The 21,563-nt window shown below is 42.8% G+C and overlaps 4 protein-coding genes across 5 annotated transcripts; 3 read left to right on the top strand and 1 right to left on the bottom strand.

Moving 5' to 3' along the window:
• The first annotated feature begins 23 nt into the window (after window positions 1-23).
• Window positions 24-4,984, top strand: vps11 (VPS11 core subunit of CORVET and HOPS complexes). The gene is made up of 16 exons (XM_088398047.1): window positions 24-229; window positions 530-674; window positions 769-904; window positions 982-1,145; window positions 1,273-1,508; window positions 1,603-1,795; window positions 1,984-2,135; window positions 2,202-2,388; window positions 2,508-2,651; window positions 2,773-2,973; window positions 3,090-3,251; window positions 3,349-3,482; window positions 3,688-3,890; window positions 4,005-4,176; window positions 4,258-4,480; window positions 4,549-4,984. The coding sequence occupies exons 1-16, from the start codon at window positions 84-86 to the stop codon at window positions 4,711-4,713; spliced, it is 2,763 nt and encodes a 920-aa protein (XP_088254173.1). The 5' UTR covers window positions 24-83; the 3' UTR covers window positions 4,714-4,984.
• Window positions 4,985-5,469: 485 nt separating this feature from the next.
• Window positions 5,470-9,627, top strand: hspa8 (heat shock protein 8). Its single transcript, XM_088398048.1, has 9 exons — window positions 5,470-5,636; window positions 6,856-7,073; window positions 7,161-7,366; window positions 7,443-7,595; window positions 7,676-8,231; window positions 8,368-8,570; window positions 8,667-8,865; window positions 8,949-9,181; window positions 9,297-9,627. Exons 2-9 carry the CDS (start codon window positions 6,869-6,871, stop codon window positions 9,492-9,494), a joined length of 1,953 nt encoding a protein of 650 aa, XP_088254174.1. The 5' UTR covers window positions 5,470-5,636; window positions 6,856-6,868; the 3' UTR covers window positions 9,495-9,627.
• Window positions 9,628-10,391: 764 nt separating this feature from the next.
• On the top strand, window positions 10,392-17,336 carry jhy (junctional cadherin complex regulator). Of its 2 annotated transcripts, XM_088398062.1 has the most exons (8): window positions 10,392-10,534; window positions 11,905-12,490; window positions 14,913-14,978; window positions 15,124-15,209; window positions 15,304-15,541; window positions 16,143-16,229; window positions 16,764-16,898; window positions 17,092-17,336. In XM_088398062.1, the coding sequence occupies exons 2-8, from the start codon at window positions 12,119-12,121 to the stop codon at window positions 17,290-17,292; spliced, it is 1,185 nt and encodes a 394-aa protein (XP_088254188.1). In that variant the 5' UTR covers window positions 10,392-10,534; window positions 11,905-12,118; the 3' UTR covers window positions 17,293-17,336. The 2 variants fall into 2 exon arrangements, with proteins under 2 accessions (XP_088254188.1, XP_088254190.1); XM_088398064.1 differs by lacking the exons at window positions 10,392-10,534; window positions 11,905-12,490 and adding an exon at window positions 14,516-14,714.
• Window positions 17,337-18,593: 1,257 nt separating this feature from the next.
• Window positions 18,594-21,024, bottom strand: bsx (brain specific homeobox). Its single transcript, XM_088398069.1, has 3 exons — window positions 20,555-21,024; window positions 19,893-20,083; window positions 18,594-19,437 (listed from the first exon to the last, which is right to left on the bottom strand). Exons 1-3 carry the CDS (start codon window positions 20,796-20,798, stop codon window positions 19,195-19,197), a joined length of 678 nt encoding a protein of 225 aa, XP_088254195.1. The 5' UTR covers window positions 20,799-21,024; the 3' UTR covers window positions 18,594-19,194.
• Between the last annotated feature and the right edge of the window lie 539 nt (window positions 21,025-21,563).

The following is a 21,563-nucleotide window of genomic DNA, read 5'->3' as shown; positions in this document are numbered from 1 at the left end:
TTAAAGCCAAACTTCCGGTTTACTCACGTGACTGAGCTGTCACATGATTCCCTGCTTTGTTTAGCGTTAGCCCAAACACTACGATGGCCGCGTTCTTACAGTGGAGAAAGTTTGTATTTTTTGACAAAGATGCAGTTAAGGATCCTCAGGATAATGGCAAATTCTTTCTTCTTCCAAATGGAATATCGGCCTGTGACTCTGGACGTGGTCACATTGTTCTTGGAGATATCCTTCAGTAGTTAGCCTGCTCAGCTATGTTATGCTTTGCGTCTCTCCGCTAAATGCACTTGAATCGTAAAGGGGCAATACAAATGAATTTGGCATGCATGTTACTCTTATCGCTACCGCAGGTATGTCATATATTGTGACAATTTGTCCATGACCACATCTGACCAAGTGTTAGACATATTTGGGTGTGTCACCTATCCAAAATTTCCGCAGAAGTTCCGAAATGAGCTGCATTTATTTGTATTTTGTTGTATTGTTTGCATTTGTTTGTATTTTATTTTTCCTTAGCCATATTACATATGGATGGTAACATCTGGCTTTTGACACGACTCTTGCAGCTGACAACCTTTCAGGCTTATAAATTACGAGTAACACATATCTACCAACTGAAACAACACAGTATTCTTGTAACAGTGGGACAGGACGAACATGGAATAAACCCTCTCGTAAGTCCCCCGGTGCTTGTAAAAGTGGTGCCTTTTACTCGGAATAGTCGAGCCAGTGATGGGCAAACCACTGAATCCAATTTTTTTCCCTCAGGTAAAGGTCTGGAACTTAGACAAAAAAGACAGTGGAAGTCCCCTGTGTACAAGAATTTTCCCTGCAATTCCAGGCAACAAACCAACAGAAGTTTCTTGCCTCAGTGTACATGAGAACCTCAACTATATGGCCATTGGTATGTGATGTTTCCTTGGTGTCACTATATGACCCTCCTTGACACAGGCTAAAAGAACATCATGTGTCTCTTGGTAGGCTTCACAGATGGCAGTGTGGTTCTGACCAAAGGTGACATCACTCGAGATCGGCATAGTAAAACCTTGACTCTGCACGAGGGAACTATCCCAGTCACGGGCCTTGCCTTCCGTCAAGTTGCTAAAGTCACACATTTGTATGTCGCCACTCTTGAGAAAGTCCACGTAAGTCTGAGCGCAACTGGAATATTTGGTTGTGCTATTGTTCATCGACTTTAAAATGCTGTCAACGGCAAGAATAATGTGACTGTAAGCTCTCTCTCTCGCTCTCTCTCTCTCTCTCTCTCTCTAGTGCTACACCCTGACAGTGAAAGAGTATCCAAAAGTGGAGCTGGATACCCATGGGTGTGCTCTTCACTGCTCATCCCTCACAGATCCTTCTCAGGATTCTCAATTTATTGTGGCCGGTGACGAATGCGTTTATCTGTACCAACCCGATGAACGAGGTCCCTGCTTTGCTTTTGATGGAACCAAGCTTTTGGCCCGCTGGCATCGGGGATATCTTTTCTTACTTATTAGGAATACAAAGTGAGCACCAAAAGTGATCCTCGCTGAATGGTTGCGTTCTATTTGGATTATTTCCACAAAGTAAAAAAATGTCTGTGTTTTGATGCCGACACAGGACAAGGTTTGGCAGCTCTCCATCCGATAAACAACTTCTGACTATCTACGACTTGGACAACAAGTTCATTGCCTATAGTGCCTTATTTGAAGACGTCATTGATGTGGTGGCTGAGTGGGGCTCCTTCTACGTCCTCACCAGAGATGGTAAAATGCACATTCTCCAGGAAAAGGACACACAGACCAAGCTGGAAGTAAGTGGGAATACCTTAGGGTACTTCATTATTATCAGCTTATTATTCTTAGAATCATCTTTCTTTTATTTTTGACTCTACTTAAGTGTCTTGACGGCAATAGTAGCGCTGCAGAAGTGGTCAATTCATCGCCGATTGTGTCAATAACGTCATGAACTATTTGCCTCGCTGCATTTTTTTGCTCATAGATGCTGTTTAAGAAGAATTTATTTGTGATGGCCATAAACCTAGCCAAAAGCCAGCATTTGGACAGCGACGGATTGTCCGAGATCTTCAGACAGTATGGGGATCACCTGTACCTTAAGGGAGATCATGATGGTGCCATTCAGCAGTACATCCGGTAAGGTTACACGGAACCTGCTTTTCCCAAAGGTAGACGTTCCCCATTATTTTCTGTTTCCCACAGCACAATTGGCAAACTGGAGCCATCTTACGTTATTCGTAAATTTCTGGATGCCCAGAGGATCCATAACTTGACAGCTTATCTCCAAGCATTGCACAGGCAGTCTCTGGCCAACGCAGACCATACCACGCTGCTGCTCAACTGTTACACAAAGCTGAAGGACAGTTTGAAGCTGGAAGAGTTCATTAAGGTGACTAGGAGAGATGAGAGGAATAAAAATAATGCAATGATTGCGATTTATGGTTCCATTACAGAGAAAACGTGGACTCCAATGTTGATACTGTTTCTATTCCCATGTACTGTCTATAGAGCAGTGAAAGTGAGGTGCACTTTGATGTTGAGATTGCCATTAAGGTCCTTCGACAGGCCGGCTACCACAGCCATGCTGTTTTCTTGGCAGAGAAGCACATGCACCACGAGTGGTATTTAAAGATTCAGCTGGAAGATCTCAAGGTAAAAATCCTGAATAACATGCGAGCAATTGTGACTCCATCATATCAAAACAAAACATCTCTCTCTCGCTCAGCTATTGTTTCACTTCTGATATTGTTTGCTTTCTTCTTCCCCAACCCAGAACTATGACGAAGGCTTGCGCTACATCGGACGGCTATCGTTCGAACAAGCTGAAAGCAACATGAAGCGTTATGGCAAGACATTAATGCATCATATTCCTGAAGGTACAACACTGCTTCTGAAAGGCTTATGCACCAACTACCACCCAAGTGGGGACTCTGCTGAAATTGACAGCCACTTGGAGAGGAACCTGTTCTGCAAGGTGCGTGGGGCCAGTGTCGATTTTCTTTACTAGATCAATGAATTGCTATTATTTGTAGTTATTTTGCCACCTTTCATTAACAGAAATGCATTAACAATTTTGTATTTGTCTTTCAGGCAAACTCTGAAGAATTCATTCCAATTTTTGCCAACAACCCACGGGAGCTCAAAGCCTACCTCGAGCATATGATTGAGGTGGATCCCAATTCTTCTCAAGGTGTTTATGACACATTGCTTGAGCTCCGACTGCAAGACTGGGCACATGAACAGGACCCTGAGGTCAGAGCAACGCAATCAAACGATCACCCAGTTAGCCATACGCATGTTGCAAAGCAATTTCAATCATCTTGTTTTGATTTGGCTTCATTGCTTGCAGAGAAAAAAGATCCTGCAGGGTGAAGCCTTGTCACTACTCCGGAGTGACAATACTGTGTTTGATAAAGCCCTGGTCCTCTGTCAAATGCACAATTTTAAAGAAGGTGTCCTTTACTTGTATGAGAAGGGCAAATTGTAAGTACACGTCTGCTTGCACAGTACATTCATGTTGTCAAAACGACCATCGCTAATGTGACTGAAAATTCATTCCTGAGATCAAAACAAGTTGCAGGATTTAGGCACTTAAAAAAAAAAAAAACCACTCCCACTTCACTTGGCCACAGGCTCATCATTTCTTGCAATTATCTCAACATGACATTTGCTTTCCTCCCCCCTGCAGGTACCAACAGATTATGCACTATCACATGCAGAATGAGGTTTATGATAAAGTGGTTGAAGCTTGTAAATGTTATGGGGACCAAGAAGGTTGCCTGTGGGAGCAAGCCTTGGGTTACTTTGCCAGAAAGGAAGAAGACTGCAAGGCTTACATCAGTGAGGTCCTGAGTCACATTGACCAAAATAATCTGATGCCACCTTTACTCGGTAGTTTTCAACATTCATTTATTTATACTTGGAATGTGTGCGGCGGCGGGGAAAAGTATAATTGTATAAAAGCATCAAATAAAGCAATAAATGCTTATATCTGTGTGTTTGTAGTCGTGCAAACGCTGGCACACAACTCGACCGCGACCCTATCGGTTATCAAAGACTACCTCATCAACAAGTTGCAGAGGGAAAGCCAACAGATTGAGGATGACGAGCGTAAAATATGCCAATACCAGGAAGAAACTTCTCACCTACGCTCCGAGATCCAGGAGCTCAAGACAAGGTAGATGCATTTCCTATTTGCGCATGACAACCAGAACAACGTCCTAATTGTGACTCCAATTGAATATATAAATCCCCACAGTGCCAAGATATTCCAGAAGACCAAATGTAACATGTGCAACAGTCCCCTGGAGCTGCCATCAGTTCATTTCCTGTGCAGCCACTCCTTTCACCAACACTGCTTTGAAAGTTATGCTGACAACGAGGCCGAGTGCCCAACGTGTGCTCCGGAAAACCGAAAGGTCATGGACATGCTCCGGACCCAGGACCAGAAGCGTGACCTGCATGACCGCTTCAATAGACAGGTAGGAGTAACACACTCCTTTTGTGAGTTGTTCTGGGGAAAATAGAAGAGCTTCTTTGTTCTTTTCAGTTACAGGGCTCTCATGATGGATTCTCTGTTGTGGCTGACTACTTTGGACGAGGAGTTTTTAACAAACTGACTCTTCTCACGGACCCACCTGGCAGCAAATCTGTTGGGAATCTTGAGGTAAATTTGCAGAGAAACCTTCTCGTCCGCACCAAGAGGAACTGCTAAAACGACTACGACTCATTTGCACTAAGAACTGCTCAAAAACGTTTGTCATTTGAATTTGTCCGCTGTTTACTGTATTTATGTCCAGGTTTATCTGCAATAGTTCTCAACCATGTCTTGCTAGCTAGAACACACATTTGCATTCATCCTGTATACTTTTCTTTAGTACTTGTAAGTAACGTACTCTCGTCCCTTGTCTGGCTTGTGAGTCTGTCAGAATTATAGATACAATCGAATAAAACAGGGTCGTTGTTTCCGACAACTGACTTGCAAATATTTGTCCAACTGGTTTCTTCGAAGGCTAATTTCGTTGGTCAAATGGTAAAAAAAAAAAAAAAAGTCAAATCATTTTTCTTTCAGGTGAATACATATGCTATAAACAAATATATTTTTTATCTTTCCAGGTGAATACATATGTACAAACGGTATGTCAGAACGGGACTTGCGTCTTAAGATCGGTGATTACTGGTAACAAGTGATGCGCTCAAAATAAAAATCAACTGCTGAGCTAAAAAAAAAAAAAAAATAATATTTAGCTAGTTATATCTCTAAATTTCTGATGATTTGTCAAGAAGGTGAAATCCTAACTGCTTGACTCTGTTTTTGTCGCATTCGCCGGCGCTCGAGAATGTTCTCGAAATTGATGACCGTTATTCAAAGCCATGCGGGTTGGCACGCCATTTTGCGTAAGACTCACGTCACATGGGAAACGCTCACTCGCGTTGGCGCGTCACAAGATTGGCCATTGGCTGTACGTTGCGTACGCATCGAAAACGTTGCGTGTGATTGGGTGCTTGCACCGAAATAAAGAAGGGCCACAACCTAAGCGCTTCCTTTTACTGCTTCCCCACCAAGGACAAGGCATCGCCAGCCAAGACCTTCCCTACGACCTCTTCTTGCGAAATTACATCACTCTCACTGCTTTGGTTAGTCACGCATTTATTGCTTTATTTTACGCTTTTATACAATTGTTTGATTGAACACTGGATTAATGGTAGCGTGATTTACAGGTTTGCATGATTTCTATCACTTCATTCTTTTGAATGAACCTTGCATATTTACACGACCCTGATGTTTTTCCCATCACCTGAAAGCGTTCCGTTTCCCCCCAGCGTTTAAACAAACAGTATTTACGCGTGCGTCAGCGAGCGAACGAGCAGAGATTATTCCGTGGGTGAGGGCGGAGAGGATCAGAGACATTCTCGAAGGTTCTCGCATCGAGACGAGCAAGCTAACGGTTTACTCGCAAGCTAACGGTTCACCTTCGTTCTGCTTCTTGAGAAGAAACTGAGTGCGAACTCGCCAACCACATCAAAAAGTAAAGCTCGACTCATTTAATTTCCTTTTAGATGCCACATCTGTTTTTTTCTGAAATTCGAATTAAACGTTAACGTCCGCTTGTAGAATATGAACTAGCGTCATAGTCGCCATTTTAATATCTTAAAATTATGATTAAATCACATTCACTCAACGGTGAGCGGCATTCATCATATCGCGGTTTGACTGAATTCCCAACTACGTTAGCATTTTTTCATGTCACCACCACAAACCAGTCAAAATGGCGGCGAGCCGGGTGTTAATTCTTTCCTAAGGTGAAGGAAGGAAGGAAGTGCACGCCAATATAAGAGCTGGTCAGCATTTCCCGAATGTCGTCCACACCCTTTAAAAAACTTGCTAAGGAAATCTTCCACTCTAAATAGATACATTTAGCACATAACCACACAGTTTAAACCCTTCTGCTAATGCAAATTTTCTGACATTCAGAAAATTAAAAATGTCCTGTCTAGTGATAATTAATGGGGTGTTTGTTCATTCTTGAGTCGTGTTTAATATAAGGCAATGAATAATTTTTGGCATTATGTAAAGTGCCACCAAGTGGACATCCAGGGAAATGCCAGTGCAATGCAGCACTTGCTGTTCCATACAAGCAGTGGGTGGCGCAGGATTGCCCAACCAAGTAGATCACGAGGTGTGCGGGGGAATAAGAATAAGATTTTGGGTGGCTGTGTGATCATTTCGACGGGATGGACGGTTCCAAAATCGTTTGTACTTCATAATAAAGAATGTGTAACATTTTCTTAAATGATTGTAGAACTACTTTGAATCATTCTATTTGTCTGTCCCCCCCCCCCTTGAATTATCCAGAGAAACAGCAAGCATGTCTAAAGGACCAGCTGTTGGCATTGATCTAGGGACCACCTACTCCTGTGTTGGTGTATTCCAGCATGGAAAGGTTGAAATCATTGCCAATGACCAAGGCAACAGGACCACACCCAGCTATGTGGCCTTCACAGACACTGAGAGGCTCATAGGGGATGCAGCCAAGAACCAGGTTGCAATGAACCCGACCAACACAGTCTTTGGTAAGGAAGCGATAACGCTATGGCTTTGTAATGACTTGCTCGAATGAAATAACCTTGATTTTCCTCTTTTGCCTTTTATCTATACAGATGCCAAGCGATTAATTGGGCGGAGGTTTGATGATTCAGTTGTACAATCGGATATGAAACACTGGCCGTTTATTGTAGTCGACGACAACACCCGCCCTAAGGTTCAAGTTGACTACAAGGGTGAGACAAAGTCGTTCTACCCTGAGGAGATCTCCTCAATGGTGCTGACAAAGATGAAGGAAATTGCTGAAGCTTATCTCGGCAAAGTAAGGCTCGGATGATGAGTGCGCGTGAGTGCGTAATAAGAAAAGCGTTTTGTAAATGAACTCACTTTGTTTACAGACAGTCAACAATGCCGTCATTACCGTGCCCGCCTACTTCAACGATTCCCAGCGGCAGGCCACGAAGGACGCAGGAACAATCTCCGGTCTCAATGTTTTGCGTATCATCAATGAGCCGACTGCAGCTGCTATAGCCTACGGCTTGGACAAAAAAGTGAGTTCCGACTTTGACCGCTAGGAATGTTTCTTTGATCGCGACCAAACAAATTGAATTGGAAAATGTTCCCATTTCAGGTTGGGGCAGAGAGGAATGTGCTCATTTTTGATCTGGGCGGTGGCACCTTTGACGTGTCCATTTTGACCATTGAAGATGGAATCTTTGAGGTCAAGTCCACCGCCGGCGATACCCATCTGGGTGGGGAAGATTTCGACAACCGCATGGTCAACCACTTTATTGCCGAGTTCAAGCGCAAATACAAGAAGGACATTAGTGACAACAAGCGAGCCGTCCGCCGTCTGCGTACCGCATGCGAGAGGGCAAAGCGCACCTTGTCTTCCAGCACTCAGGCCAGCATCGAAATTGACTCTCTGTACGAGGGAGTCGATTTCTACACCTCCATCACCAGAGCTCGCTTTGAGGAACTCAATGCCGACCTCTTCCGTGGCACCTTGGACCCGGTGGAGAAATCGCTGCGTGATGCCAAGATGGACAAGGGGCTGATTCATGACATTGTCTTGGTTGGTGGCTCCACTCGCATCCCTAAGATCCAGAAACTGCTGCAGGACTTCTTCAATGGAAAAGAGCTGAACAAGAGCATCAACCCAGATGAAGCCGTTGCCTATGGGGCCGGTAAGTGTATGGGGCAAGACTCAATGGCCAGTAGAATCCATTGGACTGGGTGGGAATGAAGTGGCCATTCCGACCGTGCTCTACATTTGTGTTTGAAAGGCATTTTTCTTGTAACACTGCTGCTTTTGTTTTTCAGCTGTCCAGGCTGCCATTCTGTCAGGTGACAAGTCTGAAAATGTCCAGGACCTGCTACTCCTGGATGTTACTCCTTTATCTCTGGGGATTGAAACGGCGGGAGGTGTCATGACTGTCTTGATCAAGCGTAACACTACCATTCCAACCAAGCAGACTCAGACCTTCACCACGTACTCTGATAACCAGCCAGGTGTACTCATTCAGGTCAGTAGTACATGAATTTGAAATGATGTTATTCCTCTCCACTTGCTACAGTGTGCTTGAATGTTCAACTACGGCTTGCGCCCTCCCAACAAACAGGTCTATGAAGGCGAGCGCGCTATGACCAAGGACAATAACTTGTTGGGCAAGTTTGAGCTGACCGGAATTCCTCCGGCACCTCGTGGAGTTCCTCAGATTGAAGTGACGTTTGATATTGACGCAAACGGCATCATGAACGTGTCTGCGGTTGACAAGAGCACCGGCAAGGAGAATAAGATCACCATCACCAATGACAAAGGTAAAGTGTTCGTTTACTTGGATCGTGACAAATGTACGTGCGTGCCTTGGCTTGAATGTTCCTCTCGTTTCCTATCATTTTAGGACGTCTCAGCAAAGATGACATTGAGCGCATGGTTCGGGAAGCTGAGAAGTACAAAGAGGAGGACGACGTCCAACGTGATAAGGTGTCGGCCAAGAATGGCCTGGAATCTTACGCGTTCAACATGAAGTCAACAGTGGAAGACGAAAAGCTTTCTGGAAAAATTAGTGACGATGACAAGAAAAACATCTTGGACAAATGCAATGAGGTCATCAGCTGGCTTGACAAGAACCAGGTATGTGCAGAAAAAAACCCGGATGGATTCTTCAGTAAGTCCCAGTCCTGGCCGTTCTGGTTCACCTTTTTATTCCATTCCCCCCCCCTCCCTCCCTCCCTCCCTCTATGGCTAGACTGCTGAGAAAGATGAATATGAACACCAGCAGAAGGAATTGGAGAAGGTGTGCAACCCTATCATCACAAAGCTGTACCAAAGTGCTGGAGGCATGCCAGGTGGGATGCCAGAAGGTATGCCTGGTGGATTCCCTGGTGCTGGCGGTGCTGCTCCTGGTGGCGGATCCTCTGGCCCAACCATAGAGGAAGTTGATTAAACATTCCATCATGGTTTATTCATGCAATAATAATAAAAATTGGGTTTAGGGTTTTCGTTCATTGTTTGCAACTGGATTGTAAAGTCCAAAGTTTGTGCTTATGGTTGGAGGTCATTAAAACTTGTAAACCCCATTTTTTGCATCAAAACCTAGTCTTTGTAAGCGCCAGTCTTGTTTTCATGCAAATGTGACCCAATTGATTTTTGTTTGGCACACAACTATTTTTGAACGTTCCAGTCGGCCAACTTGTCTAGCATCTGTCTCCTCTCGGTGGTGGTGCGGATCCATTTTATGCCAGCCTACTTCCTGTGCCCAGTGGAAATTTCAAAAATATTTCAGTAAAACCGCATTAGATGATCACGCCATGTCTAAACCTGAAAATTGAACCCAGCATGAGCCACAGGCAAGCACAAGTGAAGCCCCCACCACACTTGAAGCGACCAGGTAAGCTGTTTGATTGACATTGCTACATTTGCTACTTCTTACAGACTGAAATAATGGCCCAGGTGTCCACAACAAGCTTGAATATAAAACCAAGCTATAAAGACTGCTATTCAAAGCAATGAAGTAAACCTAACTAGTTTCTAAGAATGAGATCTTTTAAGCCTTGTGTGCACCACGCCAAACTCGACTAAAAATTCAAATAAGAGCCCCTATTGTAAAATGACTTAGGCGTCTCATATAATTTCTGCCTGTCTGATATTTCTTTCGAACAAACCTGTGTCTAAATCGCCCAAGAATTCAACGAATTATGCTTGAGCCGAATGGATAGCACAATACAAATGATGAGTGGCTCCCTCTAGTGATCAAAAGTGCCATCAACATGAGACGTGTACGCGTCTGTCTCTATGGTTACAATGTCGCCATTCTTGTTGTTTTTCCCGATCATTTCCTTCATTAAGATCGACGATCCAGCACAGCTCTACAGCTAATACGAAGCATTACGTTCACAGTCGTTTCCGCTCGACAAAATATGTGTCTTCGGTCTGAACTACCTCCCTGAAAACATTGGGAAGCTAGCTAGCTGCAGAAAAGACCAGGTAAGTTTCAGTAACAAGACACTTTAATACTTGGTATACTTGTCCTTAGCACGAGTTTACCCACAAGGATTCAAATGAAGTTGACACTGTTTTAATATGTTTGCAAGCATGCACTTGATAATTGCAAATCAAGTAGTGTGAACTGTAGCTCAAAATCAGTTCTTGCCAATCTTGTCATTCTCGTGTAGGCCTTTAATTGTTTTTTCAATTTCCATGTGACATATACATTCTTTGTACTTCCACCCACTCCATTTGAACATGTAAACAATATTAGATCTAAATAGATGATTTCTATTTTTTCCCCTCCTTTCTCATCAATTCAAACATTGGATGTTATGTTTGTATGTTCAATAAACCAACCGATACCAAGTAGCCGGTAGATGGCAGTCATGTTATACAATGGTTGTGGCAGTGCTGACAACGTTTGGATGAAATGACTACTAGGAATGTGGAATTGATTGGGAATGGAGTAGTAATAATAGGTTCAGTCTATTTTCTTATTTAATGTGTTGCTAAATATACGATCGGTTTTGGGAGTCTTCTTGACTCCCTTTTCTTCTGCTTCAGACACTGAAGGATAGTAAATGACCAGAAAATGGAAATGTACTCTCCTACTGTCATTAACCTGTGATAAATGCTCATCATGTTTCAGAGAATAAAGACCTTGGTACATTTACACAATGCTTTCAATCTAACAGAACGAGGTAGAGTACGCAGTTCTATTCCCCATCATCATGTTCTCATAGTTCTTTTCACGTCCTCCTGGAAGCAGATAAGCCTTTTCACACAATGCCGCTGCATACTTTAAAACCCCCAATGCCTATTCCTCATTCAAGTGAACAAATTCTATCCAAGCAGCTCCATTCATCTCTGCGCACTATATTTTTCACTCAATACTGGAAGCTAATGTTTGCGGCCATACAACTATTTTCTTTCATTGTCATGGTTTTTCCGCTTGCTTTTGTATCCGCCGGGCCTGTGTACTCACTCGTGGGTAAATCCTGTATTTTTCCATCACACCCAGCTGCATGTTTTAATGCTTTCTCTTAACTAGTTTGACTCAGTATCTATCACCCTTTCGGTCCTACACCTTTACCCCCCCCCCACGTCATGATGTTTGCAGGGAATTAGGCTCTCTTCGTCCCACCCAGACAGCACAAAAGAGCTGCAATTTATTGCCATTGAGCATTTCATATGACTATTTTGTACACTGCTCATGAGCTGAAAATGCTATTTGTGAACTATTCCCCTGATATCACTGTTAAAATTCACTTCACTTGTCTGGCTGAAAGTAAAAAACAAAAATGATTTAGTAAATATATGATGTCAATCTCTGTTAGCTATTGACTTTATAACTTTTTATTTGACAGCAAACTGGATGCCGGTGACGCTTCCTCGGAATTGTGCTGTGACCCGGATTCAAGCACCATCAAAAAGGGAGATGTCATCACTGAGATTTCAAAGAGCTCCGCCGTCCCTGTCCCTGTCCCTGTCCCCGTCCCTCACAACTTTAATCGACAAGCGTATAGTCCGTCCCAGACTCCATTTCTAAAAGGATACCGATATATAGCTGACACACTTTTAATGTCTCCGGATCTTTCTGATAGTAAGTGTCATCAGCCGTACCACCTCCACCCCCAAGATGACCAGGTTAGCTTTGCTAATGTGGACAAAAATATCAAAAGATCTCTTGAGCACACAGAAGCAATGCGCTTGGAAGAGTATAGTCAAAAGTACAAGCAGAAGGAAGTGCAGCAACACACAGCTGCTGGAGGATCATTTCCAATCTCAGTCCCAGCAGAGAGTTCTCATACTCTTGGAAAGAAAAAACGACACGCCCACTCAGACGACCTTGTAGAACGTAACAAAATCACACTGGGCCGAAGCACCTCTGGTTATGGATCCTATGTGAATATGCGTGCACTTCAACAGAAGAAGCCTCACTTTGAGAAAAAGGTATGTGGAGATAAGTTTAGCTTAGTTTTTTTTTTTTTAAATTCTTATTCAGTATGATTGCTTCTCATCAAGAATGGGTTGCTATAGTTTATAGAGCAGCTACAGTGGAGGAAATAAATATTTGATCCCTCACTAATTTTGCGAGTGCCCTCTGACAGTCTATCATTTTAAAGGTAGGTTCATTTGATCAATGAGACAGAATATAGAAAAGAAAATGCAGAAAAACACATGATATAAAAGATAGAAATGCATTTCATTGAGGGAAACAAGTGGTGGCAAAACCAACCCTCTTGACAAGCGCACTTTCCAGTCTTTGCCAAATAAGGTCATGATGGGTGCAGCGCAGCCAAACGGTTCCGCCAATCCGCCATCTTTATTACCCGGAAAGACTTTTGTAGTCCAATTATCTCAACAATGCCGAACTGGTGGCTTTGCCGTTCGATTCATTGAGCGTTCACTTCCTTCGACCTGTGGAAACGACGGACGCAGTAAAGCGGTAGGCTTGAGATAACACCAAAATAGTGAACTGTATTTCACCTTTCTATTATTGCGTGTGTATGATGCCCTCGTTTTCATTAGCATAGCATTAGCGTCAGTCGTTCTGCTGATTTGAGCGCTGTGCGCTCTCTTTTCACTTCTTGTGGATGTATTTTGAGGAGTTGTACCAGATGAATTGCACCGAAGGTGCTGTTATATTCTTGGAAAACACAATAATATGTTCAAACCATTCGTTAGCTTCTCGCCAACGCTAGCATTAGCTTACTGCTTAACTCGACTGCAGTGCTTGTTTACGAGACATGTTCATGAATGCATTTTGTTACGTGTTGGATGCACACGTCTTCTGCTGTTGACATCTTTTAATCAATCCAAAAAGTGTCCAAAGATGTCCAATATGTGAAGGGTCTCATTTGCATTGGCAGCATCAAGCACCCAAGCCTATTCTCATTTATTGGTATCATTGCATCGTAAATAGTTTTGATGGTCCTAGCAGTCAACAAGCAAATGTGCAATGCTGTTTGCTTTAAGGCCACCTGGAAAATGAATTTCCAGGCTTTCATCCATCCGTATCTGGCTGACTATGTAGTGCTTATTATGACTTGATCTGTCCAAGCAGAAGATCAGAGACATGGCTCCCCTTCCTCTCCTCCCTCCCAATAGGCTCTTAGACATCCATCCATCCATCCGTCCGTCCGTCCATCCATCCATGCACCTGGCACAGTGGCATAATTGGTCTGGATAGCACGCATTCACCATTTGTTGGGCCACAGAACTGTTTTTGTGGCAATAATACCCTCAACCTTGTCCACCCATCTGAGCCCCAGTCCTCTACAATGTCTCATATCATCACCATTTACATAGTCAAGAGCTGTTAGCTTTGTGTAGTGGTAAACAGAGCTGGAGGCTTTCCCTCTCTCGAACCCTTGGGCTTTGTTAATATCCCTCTGAATTTGCTCATTAGTTTCCAATTGCCATACACAGCTTACCTAAAAATGATTGTTCTCGTGTAATGATTTCACTCAAGAGATCCCATTTTCTATTTAAAAAAAACCCGAAAAAATAAAGCAACAGATAAAAGAGGTTTCATCCTGTTTTTCTTGCTCTCTTACTATGTATGTGCCTATTGCAACATTGCCATAGCATATCATCGATATAACAAAACATTTGAATTCTTCCCAGAGGATAATCATTCACTTATCATGCCACAATATCACATTTGGCCTTTTGTGAAGGAGCCACTATTAAATGTACACCAGTTTTGAATGCAGCGATTGCTTGCACCATCAAAGTGCTATTGTGGCATTAGGCAGTGAGAAGGTTCATTGAGCCTAGTATTCTTTGATAATAACAGAAGTAGCAGATCAATCTTGCACTATTGCACTCGCGCTGCCTTCCTTGTCCTCTTGCTTTAGGCAGGCCGGCCGGCTGGCCCTCACTTCAAAGCCAGGGTAACATAATGTACAATCTTTTAATAGCTTTGGACCAAAGCTTTGTGAAGGCCTCTGCCCCTGCCTCAGTCTAAACACCCAATCAAGATGACCTAGGCTGTCTACAATAGTGGCTAAATGCAATTCAAGATCCCATATCCTCTTTGAAGTCATCATTGGCAAAAAACGGGAGCCGGCCGGCCGGCCGTGTGCAATTGACAGACAGACTTTGTTGTGACGTTGCCTCCTAGACAAGCAATTACCGTTCCTCCCAATTTGGAAGAAAAGATATTACGCAGGTGATCATCCTCCAAATGCAATTGCGGCCAGATTATTGGCTCCATTTGATTGGTGTCAAAAGCCAAAGACAGGGTCATCATGTCATTTTGTATGTTGCTACTTAGTGGGTATTCGCTGTACATACGCGAACATAAGTGGATTAAAATTCCTTTCTTTTTGTTTGTACTTTTGTGAAACTTGGTGACGCTGCTCATTAGGAAGCTACTGCCGTGTGTCCAAAAGAGACTTCAGATGCCGAACAAAGTTTAATCCAACAATTGAAGGTATGTATGCTGTATGTTATCGCTTCATGAGCAGACAATCTTTGCAAAATAGCAAATTGTATTGATTTCAAATGTGTTTCATTTCATTTTTGTGGCGGGGGCATCCTTTGTTTATCTAAAGTGTTGAAGCAAGTCTAACCCCCAGGTCACCCATATCATTGAAGGAAGTAAAGAACAGGGGATGATGGAACCTGACTTTAGGAGCATGGAAAAAGGGCCCGGATTGCAAAGGTGCTTTATTGTAAACTTTGAATCCAACATACTCCATCATCGTTTGTCAAAAGATAATTGTGTGTTTGAGCACGAGATTCTTCTTATCCATTAGGGAGGGTGAACCAAAGTGGTGTCCAAATGAAGATTGGCTTGAGCAAAGTCTGGAAAAGGCCCCCACAATGCCTTCAAGTACTTCACACGACATCAGAGTCTATACAAAGCTGCCACCTATTATGCCAAAGATGCGCTTTGGTCAGAGTGTGAACACAATCAATTCCCACCATAGAAACAGCTCCACTGATTTCTTCGCACAGATGGACGATAAGACGGGGACAAGACCCAATTACAAGGTTGCTTTGCTCTTGAGTTTTCGCTCCTAATTTTCTTTCTTAATCTCTTTTCTTTGGAGACGTGTTGCGTTTGCTCTTTTTATCTTTGTTTTGTTATTTGACATCCCTTGCTGCGTTGTGTATGATGTAGTTAGTTAGATGATTTATTGGTGCAGCATTAAACATAACATTACGCTTGTAATCGCCACATACATGGGATGTTATTATGCTCCTTTGAAGTCCCAAGTAATCCCCTCCTCACCAGTCTTCACATGGGCTGCGTAATCCATTTGAAGGGTTTTAGTTACTCATGGCGCAAAGCATCAGGTTAATTGTCCAGGTCCTCTAAGATACACTTAATTGCAATAAGATGGCCACAGAACTGCTGGCTCTGTAAAGATGTATTAGATGATAAAGTGAGTAGGTCTCCAGGGCAAGGAAAGGAAAGGAAAAAAAAAAGTCAATAAAAATGGTTGACATTTTTGACACCACCCGCTCGTTGAGAAATTTCTAACGTGATTCATAATTTGGACTTATTTGATATATTTTTTATCCAATTCTTTGTCATCATTGAATTGAACGTTTTCAATATTTTGGACTATTCTCTCCTCCATATTGTCAGACATACAGCCTGAAAGAATACAAGGAGTTGATGCTAGATGTGAAGCTACAAGGTCTCGGTCCTGACTACGCAACAGTTCAAAAGAACGTAAGTTGCACCCTCCAAAAGAACTCAAATAGACGCTTTATTGATTATGATGTCATCTTTAATGATGGCGCATTGAGTCTTGTTCAAAGTCACGTAACACAATGGTAAAAAAAGAATATGGAATTTTCAAATTATTCTGTTTTTGTTTCCATGGTCCACTGAGAGTCGGATATGCCGTAGCTCTGCTTTCAGTTCGTCATTTAAAGGCTCACTCGGCAGATAACATGACATTTACAAAGCAAATGAGAGTAGCCATTAGAAGTTAAGTGCTCTTTGGCTTCAATATAGCGTTCCTTAATCTCCTGTTGTACAAACTGAGCATGTTTGACTAATTTAGTCCAAATTGAGGCCTGCGTATCTCCGGGGTAAAGCCAATTAGTGAATGATAGATGTCATTTTTCATAGCTTGCCGGGTTTGCTTTTGTTGGGCTGGGCTGTGCTGTGCTGTGTGGAGCGGCTCGGCTCCTCTTTATAATCTATCTGCATGTGAATCTCTTTTTCTTTTGTTTGTTCCCATTCTTTGAACATTGCCAGACTGAGAAGATGACCCAACAGAAGCTGTATTCAAACGCGGTTCGTGAGAGGAACAAAAACAGCCGAAAAATACCACCCTTTCTCTTGGCCAAGGACCCGCTGGGCAAAGACGGGAGGAAAATTGCCAGGATGAAGGTGTGTCTGGATTTTCACATCTTCTTCCTCTTTGTAGAAACACAATTTGTCATCATATGTTAAAGTAGCTTTGAAAAACGTTACACCGCACTTTAAACTCAATTCAAAATGGCCGACATCATGTATTTGGAGTGGTTGAATCTGTAAATGTGCGATGAATCAATTTGAGTTTCTCTCTCTCTCTGTGTCTCAGGCTTTGGAGTACGCCAAAACCATAGCCAAGCCTGTCATTCAGCCTCCTCAAGCAAAATCAAACAAAAAACAGGAGTCAGCACATTCCGTCACGCCTTGTTTAGACGGCGGGAACATTTCCCCCATGGCCAAAGTTGACCTTCTTACCAAACGTCACCAAGAAGAAAAAGAGGCCCTCCTCAGAAAGGTGCATGTCATATGAGGGGGCAAATCCGTGGCATTCATCAATAAACAGCAGATGATGCATTTGCTACTTGTTGCTATTGCTCATCGTTGCCCTGTGAATTTCACCCTAATTGCTTTCGTGTACAAATTCATTGTTTTGTGGAAAAAATCATTTGGCGATTGGCTAACGCCATTTTGCTTTGAAAGCTTCAATGGCAAGAAAATGTAGGTCGCAATTGGACTGAGGGCACTTCTGTTTATTATTATTCTTCGATATTATTTGAGATCTGTTGCCATTAGTGAGTATCCCAAAGATGTGGGAAGCACTCAAACACAGCTCATTTTCCTAATTGCGCTCTCACATTATTATCAAAGCTCTATTTATCTCCAAAATATGTGAATTTGATTAGTGTCTCTATTTAACCCATCATAGTCTTTGAAGCGCTCTGTTTTTAGTGTTAAATCCTCAGATGCCTGATGGGAAACAAATGACACAGCCCCTTTTAATTGAATGAGAAATGTCCTCTGCATCTTTTTGAGTTGCACCTACTCGCCCCCCCCCCCCCCCCCCCCATTGAAAGCCAGTTAATTGAAGGAGTCTTTCAGTGCTATACATGAAGGGCTTGAAATTAGCATCCCTTTCTGCCCATTGGAAAGATGATGCAGACGTGGATGCTTTGATGTGAGAAGGATGCTTCAGGAGGCGGCAGGCTTGGAGAAAATGAGCTGATGGCTCTGCTATTAGGCCCAAATGCAGATGCAGCCATGTGTTGCAAAACGCTTAATCTTTTAATTGATCACCTTCTGCACAGCCTATTTTTCTATTTCCCCCTGCTGTCTGATAATCTGAAACACATTAGGGGCACGGCACGGCCGGGCACGGGTTGTTCTTCAAAAGGCACGAGCACAAATTGAATACAAAAGACACAAAAAGCAGGACGAGAAATTCAATAGGAAAAAAAGACAAGTGTGTGTTATTTGCAAATATCAATTGGAGGAAGCTGCAGCTCATTAGGGTCATGAAATTATTCAATTATATCATGAAAGGGCTCGATCATTACACGTTATTTCGTCACGTGATCGTGTTTTTTGTTTTGATAGTACAGAAGAAATCATTGACAGTAAAATCAGCTTTTTTGTAGTTGATCAACTAAGTAGAAACCTGAATATGATGCTGCACAGCCAAAGTGCCTAAGCAGTTTATTTATTTTTTTCCTCTTATTTAGTTTGACTGAAAATATTTTATTTCACCACCGAGGAAGCAAACGAATAGTCCTCGGAAAAGAGAAATTTAAGGATAAGCACACACATAACAGCACACCGGTCAAACCCGTAAGACATTGGCAGCAAGGACGTGCGGGCGGCCGGCAGGCGGCTGGCGTTCTTCGCGACATTTTCCATGCTTTCTCCTTTATTTGTTCCGCATATTTCATGTATTTGCCACATTTTAAAAGCACCCCACACAACAGTGCAGGGCGCGCGCTCGCTCGCGCACACTTCAAAACGGGGCTCGGGATGATCGCTAAATGGATCGATTAGATAGATGTTCACTTCAACCTCATTTAAATGCCAGTAAATTATTTAAGAGCAGGGTCTAGCGATGACCGAAAAAACAAAACAAAAAAAACCTAAATCCAAAATAATTGATGGCCTATATATAGAAAGTTATTCGTCGGCATTTAAAATCAAAACAAAAACGAAGGCACCGGTTTGAGAAAAAGTAGATGTTCTAACAGAAATGGTTGCATCATATGCATCATTTCCAATTTATTTACAGAGATGAAGAGACAAATGTTAAATATTACAGCCGGTGCATAAGTGAGCATCACAATATAGGCCTATTGTTTTTTTTTTTCAGCGCTAAATATTTGTAATGGCAATCATATAAAGTTATTTACAAACGTATCCAATGTGCTGCATGTCAAATGCACGCAGCCTACTATAGGAGATGATCCGTGGAGCAAATATCGTCCTCGATATCCACATCGTCGTCGTTTTCTTCCAGCAAATATGTGTCCCGATCCAGTGGACGTTTCAGGTCCTTGCCACTCTTGTCGGTCAATTCACTCTCGCTTGAGTTCTCTGCGTTCCTCTCCGACTGCCTGGGGGTCTTGTGCTCATCCTGGGCTTTCCTCAGCTGCTTCTTGTGCTTCATCCGCCGGTTCTGAAACCACGTTTTCACCTGCGGGTGCATGCGATTGCTGCATGTTGTCAATTTGAAACGACACGGAAAAGTAATCATGCATTTTCAGTATTCTGAACAAATGGATCAAATATAGCCCGGATTCTTGCAAGTTTAAAAAAACAAAAAAAAAAAAACGAATGAAATACATCCGTCTCCCATTTTCATGCGTTATTGATTCAAAGTTAATACAAATGAAACAATCGGCTTAGTGTTTGAGCTGTCCGCAGCGCAGCGCAGCCATATCGGTTGCCTTAAATCCTCATCGGAACTCTGGTGCTTATTAATTCATCATCTTAATATATTCTTGGATGTCTGTATTTTTTTCCCCCACAATAATTCGTTCCCATTTTTGTTTGACTGCTCCCAAACGGCACATGGCCGGCCTTTAGCGCGTTGCGCTTTTGCGCTTCTGCGCTTCTGCGCTGTGTGTGTGTGAAAAGCGCAATGCATACCTGCGTTTCGGAAAGGCTGAGCGCAGTCGCCAGCTCCACTCTCTCCGGTGTGGACAAATATCGCTGGATTTCAAACCTCTTCTCCAGACCAGAGAGTTGCGAGTCGGAGAAAACCGTCCGGGCCTTCCTGCGTCTGCAGTGCTTCCCCGGTAAGTCGGTGTGGTGTTGAAACAAGGCCGGCATTTGCATGCCTGCGCGCACGGACAGGAGATAGATGGAACTTTGACGGCGCATTCAAAGTTAGCATTTATTTCAATTCAAACTGCATGGAAAGTGCTATTTATCCTATTTAGACAGGGGAGCAAAAATGCCAAATTCTGAACTCAAAAAATGATAACTAAAATCATGCAGATCATATATATATATATCGTGTGTGTGTCGATCAAAAATGAGCATCGTTCTCGGCCTCATTTGCCTTTATTGACGACTCTTCTAACGAACTGCAATACTTAATTTTTATTCATTTATTTAGAATTTTGGGGAAAAAAAATATGACATACTTTTCCACCTGCATTTTTACCTGAGGGATTTCAACGTCTCAATGATCACAATTTTAAAAGTATACCACAAGCATCTGCTAAAGTAAAATGTTGCTTTATAAAATGGGGTGGCAACAGCTTTCTTAATGTGTATGTTTTAAAAAAAATGTTTTTTCTACTTACCAGATGTAAAGAAGTACTGGTGATGTTCTGGTTTGTGGAGCGGATGATGAGGATGTGGAGCTAATACTGGCGTCGGCATCAACGGGTATCCATACTCCAGGATGGGCATCCGGGAGGCCACGGAGGTACAGAAAGGCGATTGAATCACTTCTCTCAGAGGTTTAGGTTTGTGCAATAAGATGTCTTCTATAAAAAAAGACGTGGACCTTTGCGTAGGAGCCGCTGATGGGTAATTCATGCTCATGATCAAAGTGACTTGGAGTAGGCCTTATTTTAAAAAGACATGGGCGCCTAGCTGCTGTCTCTTTGGCTTTTAAACGCAGGCCCTATCCAACACCATATCGTAGGAAGGACAGATTGTCATCAAGTTCTTATTCAGCCCGGAGTGTGAAAATGGATTTACCCACCAGCCAATTAGAGTACAGATGGGCGGGGGAGAAGGCGAGGAGGCGCTCCGAGCTCCGATTGGGTGAAATTGTGCACTTGGGGAAACGCCGATCACCCAGAAAAGCAGTGTGTTCGTCATTCACGTGGAAACAAATACTGAAAACAGTGCTGTTTTTTTTCTTTTTTCTTTTGGTTACCAGGCAACGATGCTGTTTTTATGCACAACCACTTACGTCCCGAGACACTTGCTGCTTTTAATTTCGGCCAATCCAGTGATTGCTTCAGCAGCGTCAAAATATATATATTTCCGCATAAATAATTGGATTCAAATCAAGTGGGCGGCAGGCTTTTGCGTTCTTCACTCAACAACAAAAGCTTGGACTTTTGGAAAGCAAAAATATGTATCAAAGGAGCGCACCGACGCTGCATCCATGTTTGAGATCTTATCGCTTCCCCCTGCACACGGCATCTGACATATTTAGGGGTCAACATTTTATTTAATTTTTCTAACGGAGTTACTCATCTTTGGTGATAAACTTGAAGCATGGGGACGCCCAGCTAGTTGTGCGCTCTGCTCTCTCTTTATTTCACTCGTTGAATGTGATGTGACGGGAATAAGTCG

The sequence above is a fragment of the Syngnathus floridae genome, chromosome 15 (genome assembly GCF_059516105.1).
Source record: "Syngnathus floridae isolate MCC-2025c chromosome 15, RoL_Sflo_1.0, whole genome shotgun sequence".
Classification (NCBI taxonomy): domain Eukaryota; kingdom Metazoa; phylum Chordata; class Actinopteri; order Syngnathiformes; family Syngnathidae; genus Syngnathus; species Syngnathus floridae.
This window is presented reverse-complemented; position numbering and strand designations above follow the sequence as displayed.